At 29.6% G+C, this 15,418-nt stretch overlaps 2 protein-coding genes across 2 annotated transcripts; one reads left to right on the top strand and one right to left on the bottom strand.

The window, feature by feature from the left end:
• Positions 1–1,406: 1,406 nt before the first annotated feature.
• On the top strand, positions 1,407–2,105 carry LOC109604080 (uncharacterized). The gene is made up of 3 exons (XM_020020615.2): positions 1,407–1,629; positions 1,688–1,816; positions 1,867–2,105. The coding sequence occupies exons 1-3, from the start codon at positions 1,533–1,535 to the stop codon at positions 1,938–1,940; spliced, it is 300 nt and encodes a 99-aa protein (XP_019876174.2). The 5' UTR covers positions 1,407–1,532; the 3' UTR covers positions 1,941–2,105.
• A 3,539-nt stretch (positions 2,106–5,644) lies between these two features.
• LOC109604072 (wee1-like protein kinase) lies at positions 5,645–14,447 on the bottom strand. Its single transcript, XM_049968766.1, has 4 exons — positions 13,926–14,447; positions 13,719–13,864; positions 10,602–11,168; positions 5,645–6,837 (listed from the first exon to the last, which is right to left on the bottom strand). The coding sequence occupies exons 1-4, from the start codon at positions 14,275–14,277 to the stop codon at positions 6,340–6,342; spliced, it is 1,563 nt and encodes a 520-aa protein (XP_049824723.1). The 5' UTR covers positions 14,278–14,447; the 3' UTR covers positions 5,645–6,339.
• Between the last annotated feature and the right edge of the window lie 971 nt (positions 14,448–15,418).

Raw genomic sequence — 15,418 nt, 5'->3', positions numbered from 1 at the left:
TTATTTATAAATAAATTAAAAATGTACAACAATAAAAATACAAAGATTCAGTATAAATATTGTTCATTTTATAGAAAAAGCTTTTTTAAAAATATTATTGACGCTCTAAAGTTGAAGGCATCAATATCAATATTAATAAAACAAATATTGCCACAGATAACTTACAGTTTACCATTATTATTTTTTAATTATATACAGGGTGATTCATCTAACACATTCATTAGAATATATATTGAATATTTTTAGTGTCTTAAATTATAAATAAAAAAAGTATACCATGTCTTATACCTAAAGCCAATAGTTTTTGAGTTATTAATTTTCTCCCAAAAATTTTGACAAAACTGATGGTCTAATTAAAAAAAATGATTTTTAACCAATTAATTGCTACATAAGAAAATTATATACAATAATATGTGAGGTTAGAATGTTCACCCATTGCGGGGAAGTCCCGCATTTTATGAGTGTAAAATATAAAATATATTATAAAATTGTTGTTTATTATTTTATTTATGTCATATAATACTATGTAATACTAATTAGGGTATAGTTTAACATATTCTTTAAAGTAAAATCTATCAAACAAACGTCTAATAATGGTTCCTAACCTAACTTAAGTTAAAAAATAGTTCAATAAATTTTTTATGCATATTTTTATTTTTTATTTTATTATATTTATATAAATAAATTAAAAATGTACAACAATACAAATACAAGGATTCATTATAAATATTGTTCATTTTATAGAAAAAGCTTTTTTTATAAAAAATCTTTTTTAAAAAATGTTATTGAGGCTTTAAAGTTGAAGGCATCATTATCAATATTAATAAACCAAATATTGCCATTTTATTTTAATTATATTCATCTAATATATTCAGTCTTAAAATACAAATAAAAGAGGTGTACTATGTCTTATGTTTTTGAGTTATTAATTTTCTTCCAAAAATTTTGACTAACTGAATGTCTCTAAAGCCACCAATTTTGATGATGGAAACTTCATTTTTGGCATACACCTTGATCAAGCACCATACCATAGGGATCCATTATTATAACTCTCAAATTTTATACAGGGTGTCCGTTACTTCCAGTTAACTTTGCGCATCTTAATACATCAATAACTTTCTTATTTTTAATGAAACACCACATTTGTTTTAGAATAATTAAATTGGATTTAGATTGGTATGAGCATTTCCTACACATGTTCCCATCATTTACTCATGGTAAGATAGTTTAAAGTATTATTTTATTACATTCAATTCACAGGTGATTTTACACCTGCCCATCGAATTGTTTAAACAATTCAACAATTCTCCGTCTCTTTCCCTCCCACATCATCGTCGGCGACAAAAACTGTGTTAATGAAATGAAAACCGACTTTCACTGTCCGCCAACCCAAACAAACAATCGCCCCGTTCACGTCGCCCGTTCACCTGCAACATTTCGCTGGCAGATTGCGATGTAAATGCGAATTTTTTCGTAGATGATCTCAGACTGGTGCGTTCTTAGATCAGATTTGATTTTCACCCCGTGGAAAAATGTACCAGAAACTCGTCGTTTGCGTTCTGTGCTTCGCACTTGTCGCCACCCTGCCCACGGTTTACAAGTACAACGACAACAAATTACTGGAACCGGGTAAGTGGCGTGCATATGTCGCAATTGTTTTAATAAACGTCCGACGTGTGATGTTCAGATTTGGTGCCCGTTTCGTCGACGGTGATTCCCCTGCCTATTTACCAGGTCGGCTATGGCATCAACGTCGCACCCTCCAAGACCGAGACCAAGGCCAAGAAGCCCGACGGTCCGGTCTCTTTGGTCACAGGTAAAGGATTTCAATAACAAAATTAATTAATCACCGAGTGCTTCCTCCAGTTTACAGTAAGAAAAAAGCTAGTGAATTGACAAAAAACACCTCAACCACCAAACAGGGTAACAAAAAGGAGTGACTTCACCATAAAACAGTAACAAAGAAGTAATCCATCCTAACAGGACTTTATAACGGGGGTGAAGATTGGTGATCTAACGAATTTCGACGATTTTTTAATTTATTTCGATTTGTTGTTATTTAATGTACTAATAATTGTTTTAATAAAATTGTAAATAACATAAAATTGTTTTTATTAAATTGACCCATTTAATTTAAATATTTTCTCTGATTATTTAATTTTTATTTAATTAAAAAGAAAGATTTCGACGAAGACTTCTTTAGATTCTTTAGATACTTTAGATTCTTAGATTCTTTAGATTCTTTAGATTCTTTAGATTCTTTAGATTCTTTAGATTCATTAGATACTTTAGATTCTTTATATTTTTAGATTCTTTAGATCCTTTAGATTCTTTAGACTCTTTAGTTTCTTTATATTTTTAGATTCTTTAGATACTTTAGATTCTTAGATTCTTTAGATTCTTTAGATTTCGACGAATTCACGTTTTATATATTTATTTATTTCAGAACCATTTATGCTTCATGTAAAAATCCGTGATTGCAAAAGAATTAAATGTTGTATTAATAAATAGTTGAAATCAAAATAAATCAGAATTATAATTATTGTAATCAACGAAAGCAAAACATTGATAGCGTAAGAAAATGTGAATTTAATTATCACGTGTTACCAAGATTAATAACATTGATTAAAATCCAATTTGTTTAAAACCAAAACAGTAGTATAAATTTAGATAAACCTTAATGAGTTTTTTATCATTAATTATGTTGTATTAAAAATAATATAGGTTAAAGGGGTTAAAAATTTTTCTAAAATAAGAATTGAGTTAAACAAAGGAATTATCAATTTGAAAAAGACGTAACTGTATAAGTTAAATGAAAAATAAAAAAATAAGTATATTTTATAATGAGGAAAGGGTCAAAAACAACTAACTACAAAATTATTTGAGGAATAATTGAGCCCAAGTATCACACTTATTGAAAAATACGGTAAGAGAACGTCCTAATATATAATATAATATATATACAATAAAATGTGAGGTTAGAATTTACACGCCTCTCGGGGAAGTACCGCTTTTTATAAGTGTACAGCGTGATGCGTTCTGTGAGCGTAAGTTTTAAAGTTGTTTTTTATTCTTCCCTCTGTGTTATATAATACTTTACTTTGACACATGTAGTTTTCCATTAAATTTTATTAATTATACACAGGGTGATTCACCTAACTTGACCATTACAAGTTTATAGGGAACGAAAAAAGTTATCCAAATATATCTCGTACTTTAAATGCCGGATTTGGTTAGCCAAAGAAATGTACACTGTATTTAACAATACTGTTAATAGTAAGAATTTATTCTTAATTTGATTTCTATTATTATTCAATAAATTCACCTTCAATGAGAAGAAACATTGAACCCACTCAATTGAAAATACAATAAAAAAATGTCCTAACAAAAAGAACAATTCCTTTAGTGACAGACAAATTGGAAATATCAATAAATGATATACAATATCAGTGTGCCTAATAGAAGCACCAGAAGTCGATTGAATGAAAAAAGCTTGCAAGGATACATTTCAGTAGAGAAACCATTGGTATCAAAATAATATTGTATTAATTATCTTCCAGAATTCTAATGAAGGGTACTTTGAACTACTGAGTCTGTTGGTTGATCATTTGGTTCCAGTATGATGGTGCTCCAACTCACTTTTTCTTTGCTGTAAGAGACATTTTCACAGGGATGAATAAGAATGAGTTGATTTATACTGTGTCCTGCAAGGTTGCCTGATTTAATTCCTATAGATTTCTTTTATATTTGGAAGAACTATAGCTACGAGTTTATCAAATATGTCAAAAAATCTCGGCCAATATAAAGGTTTTAGAAAGGGGCACAAAATGTATTGCCTGCTTAAAAATGGAAGGAAGGCATCTAGCAGAGAATATATTTCAGTAGAGAAACCATTAGTATCAAAACTCGAATAAGACTAAATGTGTGCACAAAATGTACTAATTATCCTCCAGAATTTTGACGAAGGATACTTTGAAGTAATGAATCCATGTTCAATAGAACAAGATCAGATGGTAAAAATGCATTCTTCGTCCTCCACATAAAAGTTTGGAACCCAGATACACTATAAAAACATTGAGATACGATGGAGGAAAAGTTTTGATTTGAGTTCCTTTCCTTAGCATGATATAGAACCATTACAAAAAAATATAAGTAAAATTTACTGTTTGGTATATAGAGACATTTTATCAAATATTCCTCTCGGATATGGCAAATAAAGATTTATTTCCAGCATGATGGTACTCGATCTCCCTTTTTCTTTGCTGTTGGAGTCATTTTAACAAGGATGAATAGGAAGAGGTTGATCTGTATTGAGTCCTGTAGGGTCGAATTATTTAAATTCTTTAGATTTCTTTTTTATTTGGGAGAACTACATCTACGAGTTTATCAAATATGTCAGAAAATCTGGGCCAATATAAAGGTTTTACAAAGAGGCACAAAGATGTAGAGCCGCTTAGAAATAGAATGAAGGCATCTAGTAGAGGATATATTTCAGTAAAGAAACCATTGATACCAAAACTCCAATAAGACTAAATGTATGCACAAAATGTATTAATTATCCTCCAGAATTTTGACGAAGGGTACTTTGAAGTAATGAATCCATGTTCAATAGAACAAGATCAGATGGTAAAAATGCATTCATCGTCCTCCTCATAAAAGTTTGGATCCCAGATACACTATAAAAACTTTGAAATACGGTGGAGGAAAAGTTTTGGTTTGAAGTTCTTTTCCCTGGCTTGGTATAGAACCATTACAAAAAATTATTAGTAAATTGGACTGTTTGATATAGAGAAACATTTTAAAGAATATTTCTCTCGAATATGGCAATTAAAGATTTACTTCCAGGATGATGGTGACCGAACACCCTTTTTCTTTGCTGTTGGAGACATTTTAACAAGGATGAATAGGAAGAGGTTGATTTGTATTGAGTCATGTAGGGTCTACTTATTTAAGCTCTTTGGGTTTCTTTTATATTTGGAAGAACTACATCTACGAGTTTATCAAATATGTCAGAAAATCTGGGTCAATGTAGACGTTTTAGATCAAGGCACAAGATGTAGTGCCTGCTAAAAAATGTAAAGAGGGCAACTAGTAGAGAATATATTTCAGTAAAGAAACCATTGATATCAAAACTCGAATAAGACTAAATATGTGCACAAAATGTATCAATTACCCATTCAATTTTGGCGAAGGGTACTTTGAAGTAATGAATCCATGTTCAATAGAATAAGATCCGATGGTAAAAATGCATTCATCGTCCTCCTCATAAAAGTTTGGATTCCAGATACACTACAAAAACTTTGAGATACAGTAGAAGAAAAGTTTTGGTTTCAGTTCCTTTCCATAACATGATACAGTACCATTAAATAAATTATTATTAATATGGACTGTTTGGTATATAGAAACCTTTTATAGAATATTCCTGTCGGATATGGCAAATAAAGATTAGTCAAAGCAATCAAAGGAGAGTTTCTGAGGTAAGAAAATGGATAGTTAAATGATCTTGCAAGGGGAATATGTAAATTTAGATTATAAATAATTCTCTTTATTCACAAGTTCTCAATTAATGTCGTAGTACTGAATTATGCATGCAATATAGACTTTTATCAAGTAAGAATGGGGATTAGTAAATGAATAATGAGAATTATCTTAAAAATATTTATTTGATAATATACAAAATATAGGTAAACATGTTAAAACTATAAAAGACTACATGGTATACTTGGTTTAAGGCGTTGCAGCAGGAATGTCTAAAATAGAATATACCTATAGTTGCAGATATATAAAAAAATTTACAAATAAACCAGGACTACTTAAAACAAAAAGAATATTCATTAAAAAAAAGCTCAACACCGACGTAATTAATAATATGTTTGCCGACGCTGCGCACTATCACAAATGTATAATAATCTGGATGAGAAGAGTAAAAAACATAAAGTTAATAATTAATCGACTTAAAAACTAACGGAGTAAATCTCGTGCGAGACAATGTACAACAAATTGTAGCCAACGACTTATTCGTAACAGACAACAAGGAAAAATGTACATTTTAATTTTTGTTTCAATCACCAGTTACATCACATTCAATACACAGCTACGAAACGAATCAGTCTTCATTTAAAGAAAACATGGATTTTTACAATCTGAACCACACTTTCGGCTGTCCGGTACGCACGGACACGATAACGTGTTTTATTTTATTAAAGCTACCATTTTTTAATAGATTAATCAGTTAATTAATTGAATTGACAAGCGAAAAACGTATTAGAGCGAGGGGGGAGCACCATCAATAAATTTATTATAGTGTGCCGCGCCCGTGCGTGTCGGACGAATCGGACGTTAGAACGTCGTCGTCGAGACGCTGCGGCCCAGGTTCTTGCCCAACAGCAGTGCCGAGCGCGTCCTCGCGCCCTTCTTCGCGCCGTCCGTGCCGGCGATCGTCTTGATGCACATCGTCGCCTCCTTCAGCTGCTTCATTAGCAGCTCGTTGCGCAGCTTCTGCGCGTTCAGCTCCCGCGTCAGTTCCGCCTTGCTCTTGCTGCTGTCCGGCGACAGCGCCCTGTTCTGGATGATCTGGAGCGGCGTCGGTCGCAGCGCCGGATCCGGATGGATCATGCTGGCGATCAGGTCGAGGAGGTCGCGGGCTATGATCTGCGGCAGCGGCGGCAGTTCGCCGCGGCGCAGCGCGTGCCACGCCTCGCCGTTCTTGGGCAGCGGTCCGGCGCCGGCGCACTCCAGGGCGGTGAGGCCCAGGGCGAACACGTCCGCCTTGGTCAGGTGCGAGTAGTCCTCGTGCAGGATCTCGTTTGGGAGGTAGCGGCAGTCGCCCTCTTCCACCTGTAACAAAATTTTTATATTAATTATACACATATGGCACAGAAAAGTGGATAAGGACAAAAGGATTATAAAGATAAAAAAATATTAGTATTTAGAAAACTTCTTCTTGTTTATATTAATCAAAACGAAGATTTTTTTACAATATTACAACAACAGCATCGTTAATTAGTTACAATTTAAGAAAATCTCTGAAATATTTGTCTAGTAATGGCTAAAATTTAGTTTTCCAACAGAAGAATGTTAAAATTATTATTCAACAACAAATATTAAAATACTTCTTAGAATCTTACAATTAAAGCATTGTTAATTAGTATAATTTAAAAAATTATATCAACTACTTGAATAAATATTAGATTTCTAACTGTAGAATATTAAATATAAATTTGCCAAAGTTTAAACAAATGGTATTCTTTGCAAAGATTAAAATTCCTCTTACAATATTACAATTACAGCATTGTTAATTAGTGATAATTTAAGAAAATATATCAAGTTTTTGTGTAGTAATGACTGTATAAAAGGAAAGACCATCGACTGACAAAAAAATTAGTTTTCTAACTGTAGAATATTAAATTTAAATTTGTCAGAGTTAAAATAAAGAATACAATGACAAAGATTAAAATTCCTCTTACAATATTACAATTACAGCATTCTTAATTAGTGATAATTTAAGAAAATATATCAAGTATTTGTGAAGTAATGACTGTATAAAAGGAAAGACCATTGACTGACTAAACATTAGTTTTCTAACTGTAGAATATTAAATTTAAATTTGTCAGAGTTAAAACAAAGAATACAATGGCAAAAATTAAAATTCCTCTTACTATATTATAATTACAGCATTGTTAATTAGTGATAATTTAAGAAAATATATCAAGTATTTATGTAGTAATGACTGTATAAAAGGAAAGACCATTGACTGACTAAACATTAGTTTTCTAACTGTAGAATATTAAATTTAAATTTGTCAGAGTTAAAAAAATAATACAATGGCAAAGATTAAAATTCCTGTTACAATATTACAATTACAGCATTGTTAATTAGTGATAATTTAAGAAAATATATCAAGTGTTTGTGAAGTAATGACTATATAAAAGGAAAGACCATTGACTGACTAAAAATTAGTTTTCTAACTGTAGAATATTAAATTTAAATTTGTCAGAGTTAAAACAAAGAATACAATGGCAAAAATTAAAATTCCTTTTACTATATTATAATTACAGCATTGTTAATTAGTGATAATTTAAGAAAATATATCAAGTATTTATGTAGTAATGACTGTATAAAAGGAAAGACCATTGACTGACTAAACATTAGTTTTCTAACTGTAGAATATTAAATTTAAATTTGTCAGAGTTAAAACAAATAATACAAAGGCAAAGATTAAAATTCCTCTTACAATATTACAATTACAGCATTGTTAATTAGTGATAATTTAAGAAAATATATCAAGTGTTTGTGAAGTAATGACTATATAAAAGGAAAGACCATTGACTGACTAAAAATTAGTTTTCTAACTGTAGAATATTAAATTTAAATTTGTCAGAGTTAAAACAAAGAATACAATGGCAAAAATTAAAATTCCTCTTACTATATTATAATTACAGCATTGTTAATTAGTGATAATTTAAGAAAATATATCAAGTATTTATGTAGTAATGACTGTATAAAAGGAAAGACCATTGACTGACTAAACATTAGTTTTCTAACTGTAGAATATTAAATTTAAATTTGTCAGAGTTAAAACAAATAATACAATGGCAAAGATTAAAATTCCTCTTACAATATTACAATTACAGCATTGTTAATTAGTGATAATTTAAGAAAATATATCAAGTGTTTGTGAAGTAATGACTGTATAAAAGGAAAGACCATTGACTGACTAAAAATTAGTTTTCTAACTGTAGAATATTAAATTCAAATTTGTCAGAGTTAAAACAAAGAATACAATGGCAAAGATTAAAATTCCTCTCACTATATTATAATTACAGCATTGTTAATTAGTGATAATTTAAGAAAATATATCAAGTATTTGTGAAGTAATGACTGTATAAAAAGAAAGACCATTGACTGACTAAAAATTAGTTTTTTAACTGTAGAATATTAAATTTAAATTTGTCAGAGTTAAAACAAATAATACAATGGCAAAGATTAAAATTCCTATTACTATATTATAATTACAGCATTGTTAATTAGTGATAATTTAAGAAAATATATCAAGTGTTTGTGAAGTAATGACTGTATAAAAGGAAAGACCATTGACTGACAAAAAAATTAGTTTTCTAACTGTAGAATATTAAATTTAAATTTGTCAGAGTTAAAACAAAGAATACAATGGCAAAGATTAAAATTCCTCTTACTATATTATAATTACAGCATTGTTAATTAGTGATAATCTAAGAAAATATATCAAGTGTTTGTGTAGTAATGACTGTATAAAACGAAAGACCATTGACTGACAAAAAATTAGTTTTTTAACTGTAGAATATTAAATTTAAATTTGTCAGAGTTAAAACAAATAATACAATGGCAAAGATTAAAATTCCTCTTACTATATTATAATTACAGCATTGTTAATTAGTGATAATTTAAGAAAATATATCAAGTGTTTGTGAAGTAATGACTGTATAAAAGGAAAGACCATTGACTGACAAAAAAATTAGTTTTCTAACTGTAGAATATTAAATTTAAATTTGTCAGAGTTAAAACAAAGAATACAATGGCAAAGATTAAAATTCCTCTTACTATATTATAATTACAGCATTGTTAATTAGTGATAATCTAAGAAAATATATCAAGTGTTTGTGTAGTAATGACTGTATAAAACGAAAGACCATTGACTGACAAAAAAATTAGTTTTCTAACTGTAGAATATTAAATTTAAATTTGTCAGAGTTAAAACTAAGAATACAATGACAAATATTAAAATTCCTCTTACAATATTACAATTACAGCATTGTTAATTAGTGATAATTTAAGAAAATATATCGAGTGTTTGTGAAGTAATGACTGTATAAAAGGAAAGACCATTGACTGACTAAAAATTAGTTTTCTAACTGTAGAATATTAAATTCAAATTTGTCAGAATTAAAACAAAGAATACAATGGCAAAGATTAAAATTCCTCTCACTATATTATAATTACAGCATTGTTAATTAGTGATAATTTAAGAAAATATATCAAGTATTTGTGAAGTAATGACTGTATAAAAAGAAAGACCATTGACTGACTAAAAATTAGTTTTTTAACTGTAGAATATTAAATTTAAATTTGTCAGAGTTAAAACAAATAATACAATGGCAAAGATTAAAATTCCTCTTACTATATTATAATTACAGCATTGTTAATTAGTGATAATTTAAGAAAATATATAAAATATTTGTATAGTAACGACTATTAATTTATTAAATATTAGTTTTCCAATTGCAAAATATTAAGTCAGAGTTAAAACAAAGAATACAATGGCAAAGATTAAAATTCCTGTTACAATATTACAATTACAGCATTGTTTGTTGGTGGTAATATAAGAAAATAGTTCAAATATTTGTGTAGTAATAACTGTATAAAATAAAAGACTAAAAATTAGTTTTCTAGCTATAGAATATTAATTGCCAATATAAAAATTCCCACTTTTACAAAATTTCAGATAATAAAAAGTATATGTAAGAAAATTCAGTTTCTAACTGTTGGCAACACATATTTAAAACATAGGATTGGCATTCCTTAGGATATAAGTTAAGGTTTTATGTTGGTTTGAGTAACCATACCTGTGGATTGTTCAAACTGGTAACGTGTCCTAGGTCGCCGATTTTGTACGTCAACTCCTCCTCGTTCAACGTGCTGTCGTCTAGTTCCTCGAAGCCGTCGTCGGCCGAATCGTAGTTCGTCGCGTGGATCTTCTTCTCCTTCGACACGAATATGTTGCCTGGCTTGATGTCCAGATGCACCAGCCCCTCGTTGTGTATGTACCTCAGACCTTCGGCCACGTGCAACAGCAGACGCCGTAACTCGGCGGCGCTGAGGGCCTCCAGGGCGATCTTGTCGGCCAACGAACCGCCGTTGCAGTATTCGTTTTGTATGATCATGTGGTTGTCTTCGGCCCAGGCGCTGTAGTAACGCACGACGTGCTGGTGCTTGCCGAGGACGGCGTGAGCGTACACCTCGTTCAGGGCGGTTTTCTCGAACACGCTGCCGGCCACCGGCTTCGTGGATTTTTTGACGGCGTACACGCAACCGTCGAGGCGGTTCACGCACTTGTACACGCAACCGAATTGGCCCTTGCCAATCAGTTCCAGTTCGAGGAATTCTTGGTGGTATCTTGAGATGTTGTTCTCCTGAAAAATTGGCATTAACTGTTATCTATATGTAAAATTTAATTTTAAATTTGTTAGAATTAAAACAAAGTATTTGATTGACACAGATTAGTGATAATTTAGGAAATATATCAAGTGTTTGTGTAGTTTTGGTTGACTATTAGACTATACAATTAACTGACAAAAATTAGTCTTTTAACTGTAGTATATTAAATTTAAATGTCAGAGTTAAAACAAAGAATTCAATGACAAAGACTAAAATTCCTCTTAAAATACTACATTTAAAGATTTGTTAATTAGTGATAATTTAAGAAAAGGAAAGACCATTAACAGACTAAAAATTGGTTTTCCAGCTGTAAATTTAAATTGATCAGAGTTAAAACAAAGAATACAATGGCAAAAATAAAAATTCCTCTTAAAATATTACATTTACAGCTTTGTTAATTGGTGATAATTTAAGAAAATCTACCAAATATTTGTGTATTAATAGTTGTATGAATAGAAAGACCATTAACAGACTTAAAATTAGTTTTCCAGATGTAAATTTAAATTGGTCAGAGTTAAAACAAAAGATACAATGACAAAAATTGAAATTCCTTTTAAAATATTACATTTACAGCTCTGTTAATTGGTGATAATTTAAGAAAATCTACTAAATATTTGAGTATTAATTAGTTGTATGAAAAGAAAGACCATTAACAGACTAAAAATTGGTTTTCCAGCTGTAAATTTAAATTGATCAGAGTTAAAACAAAGAATACAATGGCAAAAATAAAAATTCCTCTTAAAATATTACATTTACAGCATTGTTAATTAGTGATAATTTAAGAAAATCTACCAAATATTTGTGTATTAATAGTTGTATGAATAGAAAGACCATTAACAGACTTAAAATTAGTTTTCCAGATGTAAATTTAAATTGGTCAGAATTAAAACAAAGAGTACAATGGCAAAAATAAAAATTCCTCTTAAAATATTACATTTACAGCATTATTAATTATTGATAATTTAAGAAAATCTACCAAATGTGTGTATTAATGGTTGTATGAAAGGAAAGACAATTAACAGACTAAAAATTAGTTTTCCAGTTGTAAATTTAAATTGGTCAGAGTTAAAACAAAAGATACAATGACAAAAATTGAAATTCCTTTTAAAATATTACATTTACAGCTCTGTTAATTGGTGATAATTTAAGAAAATCTACTAAATATTTGAGTATTAATTAGTTGTATGAAAAGAAAGACCATTAACAGACTAAAAATTGGTTTTCCAGCTGTAAATTTAAATTGATCAGAGTTAAAACAAAGAATACAATGGCAAAAATAAAAATTCCTCTTAAAATATTACATTTACAGCTTTGTTAATTGGTGATAATTTAAGAAAATCTACCAAATATTTGTGTATTAATAGTTGTATGAATAGAAAGACCATTAACAGACTTAAAATTAGTTTTCCAGATGTAAATTTAAATTGGTCAGAATTAAAACAAAGAGTACAATGGCAAAAATAAAAATTCCTCTTAAAATATTACATTTACAGCATTATTAATTAGTGATAATTTAAGAAAATCTACCAAATGTGTAAATTAATGGTTGTATGAAAGGAAAGACAATTAACAGACTAAAAATTAGTTTTCCAGTTGTAAATTTAAATTGGTCAGAGTTAAAACAAAAGATACAATGACAAAAATTGAAATTCCTTTTAAAATATTACATTTACAGCTTTGTTAATTGGTGATAATTTAAGAAAATCTACTAAATATTTGAGTATAAATTAGTTGTATGAAAAGAAAGACCATTAACAGACTAAAAATTGGTTTTCCAGCTGTAAATTTAAATTGATCAGAGTTAAAACAAAGAATACAATGGCAAAAATAAAAATTCCTCTTAAAATATTACATTTACAGCATTGTTAATTAGTGATAATTTAAGAAAATCTACCAAATATTTGTGTATTAATAGTTGTATGAATAGAAAGACCATTAACAGACTTAAAATTAGTTTTCCAGATGTAAATTTAAATTGATCAGAATTAAAACAAAGAGTACAATGGCAAAAATAAAAATTCTTCTTAAAATATTACATTTACAGCATTATTAATTAGTGATAATTTAAGAAAATTTACCAAATGTGTGTATTAATGGTTGTATGAAAGGAAAGACAATTAACAGACTAAAAATTAGTTTTTCAGTTGTAAATTTAAATTGGTCAGAGTTAAAACAAAGGATACAATGACAAAAATTGAAATTCCTCTTAAAATATATATATATATATATATATATATATATATATATATACAGCTTTGTTAATTAATAATATTAAAAATATTTGTATATTAATAGTTGAACAAAAGACTAACATTAACTGAGTCTTTCAGTTGTAAATTTAAATATGTCTGAGTTATAACAAAGAATACCATGACAAAGACTTAACTTTCTCTTACAATTTTACAATTAAAGCATTGTTAATTTGAGCTGTAGAATATTAAATGTCTTCCCCTTCTAATATAAAGAGTAAACAATGTCAACATTCCCAATTAATTCATAACAAAAGAAAAATTGTTAACACGAACCTGGAGGGCAACTCGTTTTGTTGGCTGTTCAATTTCTACCTCCTCATCATCATCCTCATCGTTAAGATCAAACTTTGGTATCCTAACTTCAGGTGACCCCATCATTGACCTAATGGACCTGGTACGTTTCTTCGATAACAGCATACCTAAAGAAAGCCCCAAAAATTATATAGCAACCGTGCCATATTGGCTACCAAAAAACCTTACCGTTAGGTGTAAACGGATTGACGTTTGCGGCCGGCCTGTCAGGCTTGGCGTAGGCACAGGCGACCGCCTTCGGTTTGTCCCCAAACAATCTGCTGCGGGGCACCGGCGTGTTGGCCGAGCACTTCTGTATGATGGTCTTCGGCGTCAGCGGACTGTCGAACAGTCTGAGGGCCCTGACCCGTTTGTATGGCGGACTGAAGCTCGGATTCGGCAACGGCGTACCGACCTGGGGGCTGTTGCACGGCAGGTTGTCGCTGCTCAGCTCGAAGCTCATGTCGCAGCCGGACGAGGAATCGAACTCGTTGTCGGAGTCCCGGCTCATCTCCTCCTGAAGACTACGCACAAACGACATGTTCACAGGCAGAACCTATAGTTACGGTTTTTTGTTTGTTGGTCGCGCACTGCTCAATTTTTGCTTTGAAATTCGATCGGAAAACACAGAAATATCGTAACACACGCTTCGGACGTAGGTAAAACGGTTAGAGCATCTGCCGTACGATCAGGCCAATCGGGGAGCTGGATTGGATAATAAACATGGACGACAGGTTGCCATTGGTTATAATTCAAAATCCAGGACGGCAACTTTGTCTAGAAAAATGCGCGCCAAATTCAAATTGGTTCCTCTATAAATTGGGATTAATCGATTTTGATTGATTTGTTTAGGTAGTTTTTGGGTGGGAACCGATTAGTTGTTGGAGAAATTCTTATTGTTGAGTTTTATGACGTTCAACAAAGGAATTTGTCCGTTGGTGGTGATTAATTGCTTTGGAATTTATTTATAAAATCATTATCATTGGGATTTGTTTTGTTTGCATAATTTAGTTTATTAATAAATTTGAATTTAAATCGAGAAAATATACATTAATTTTTAAATTTACATCATATTTTATTTGATTATTTTATTTATTATATCAAAATAATTTGATGATAATTATTTTAGTTGCTTATAAAAGTATAAATAAATTAATAATGTTATAAAATAATTAAATATACATGTAAAAATTGAAGAAAATTTGTTATTTCCATCTTTTAATATAATAATATACATTAAAAACAATTTATTTTTATAATTTTTTAGAAATTACTTTACATTAATTGATTAATTTAATTAAATGGTATTTTTTGTAAAAAATATTTAAGTATATTGATTAAAACTAAATAAAACCTTATTTTGAATACTTATGCAAGTATAAAAAACTAATAATAATTAAAAATAATTAAATATTTTTCTTATATATTGAATTAAAATTGTTATTTCCATCTTTTTAATAACAATTTACATTAAAACAGCCAATTGTTATAAGATATTAATAATTAATGTAAAGTAATAACTTAATTTAATTAAAATTATTTTAGTTGGTTAAGTAATAAACAAATTAAGTATATAATAAATATTGAAAAAATGTTTAATATAATAATTTACACCAAAAATAATTTATTGTTAAAATTCGTTAGTAATTACTTTACACTGTAATTATATATGAATAAATATT

Source organism: Aethina tumida, chromosome 6, assembly GCF_024364675.1.
Source record: "Aethina tumida isolate Nest 87 chromosome 6, icAetTumi1.1, whole genome shotgun sequence".
Lineage (NCBI taxonomy): Eukaryota > Metazoa > Arthropoda > Insecta > Coleoptera > Nitidulidae > Aethina > Aethina tumida.
This window is presented reverse-complemented; position numbering and strand designations above follow the sequence as displayed.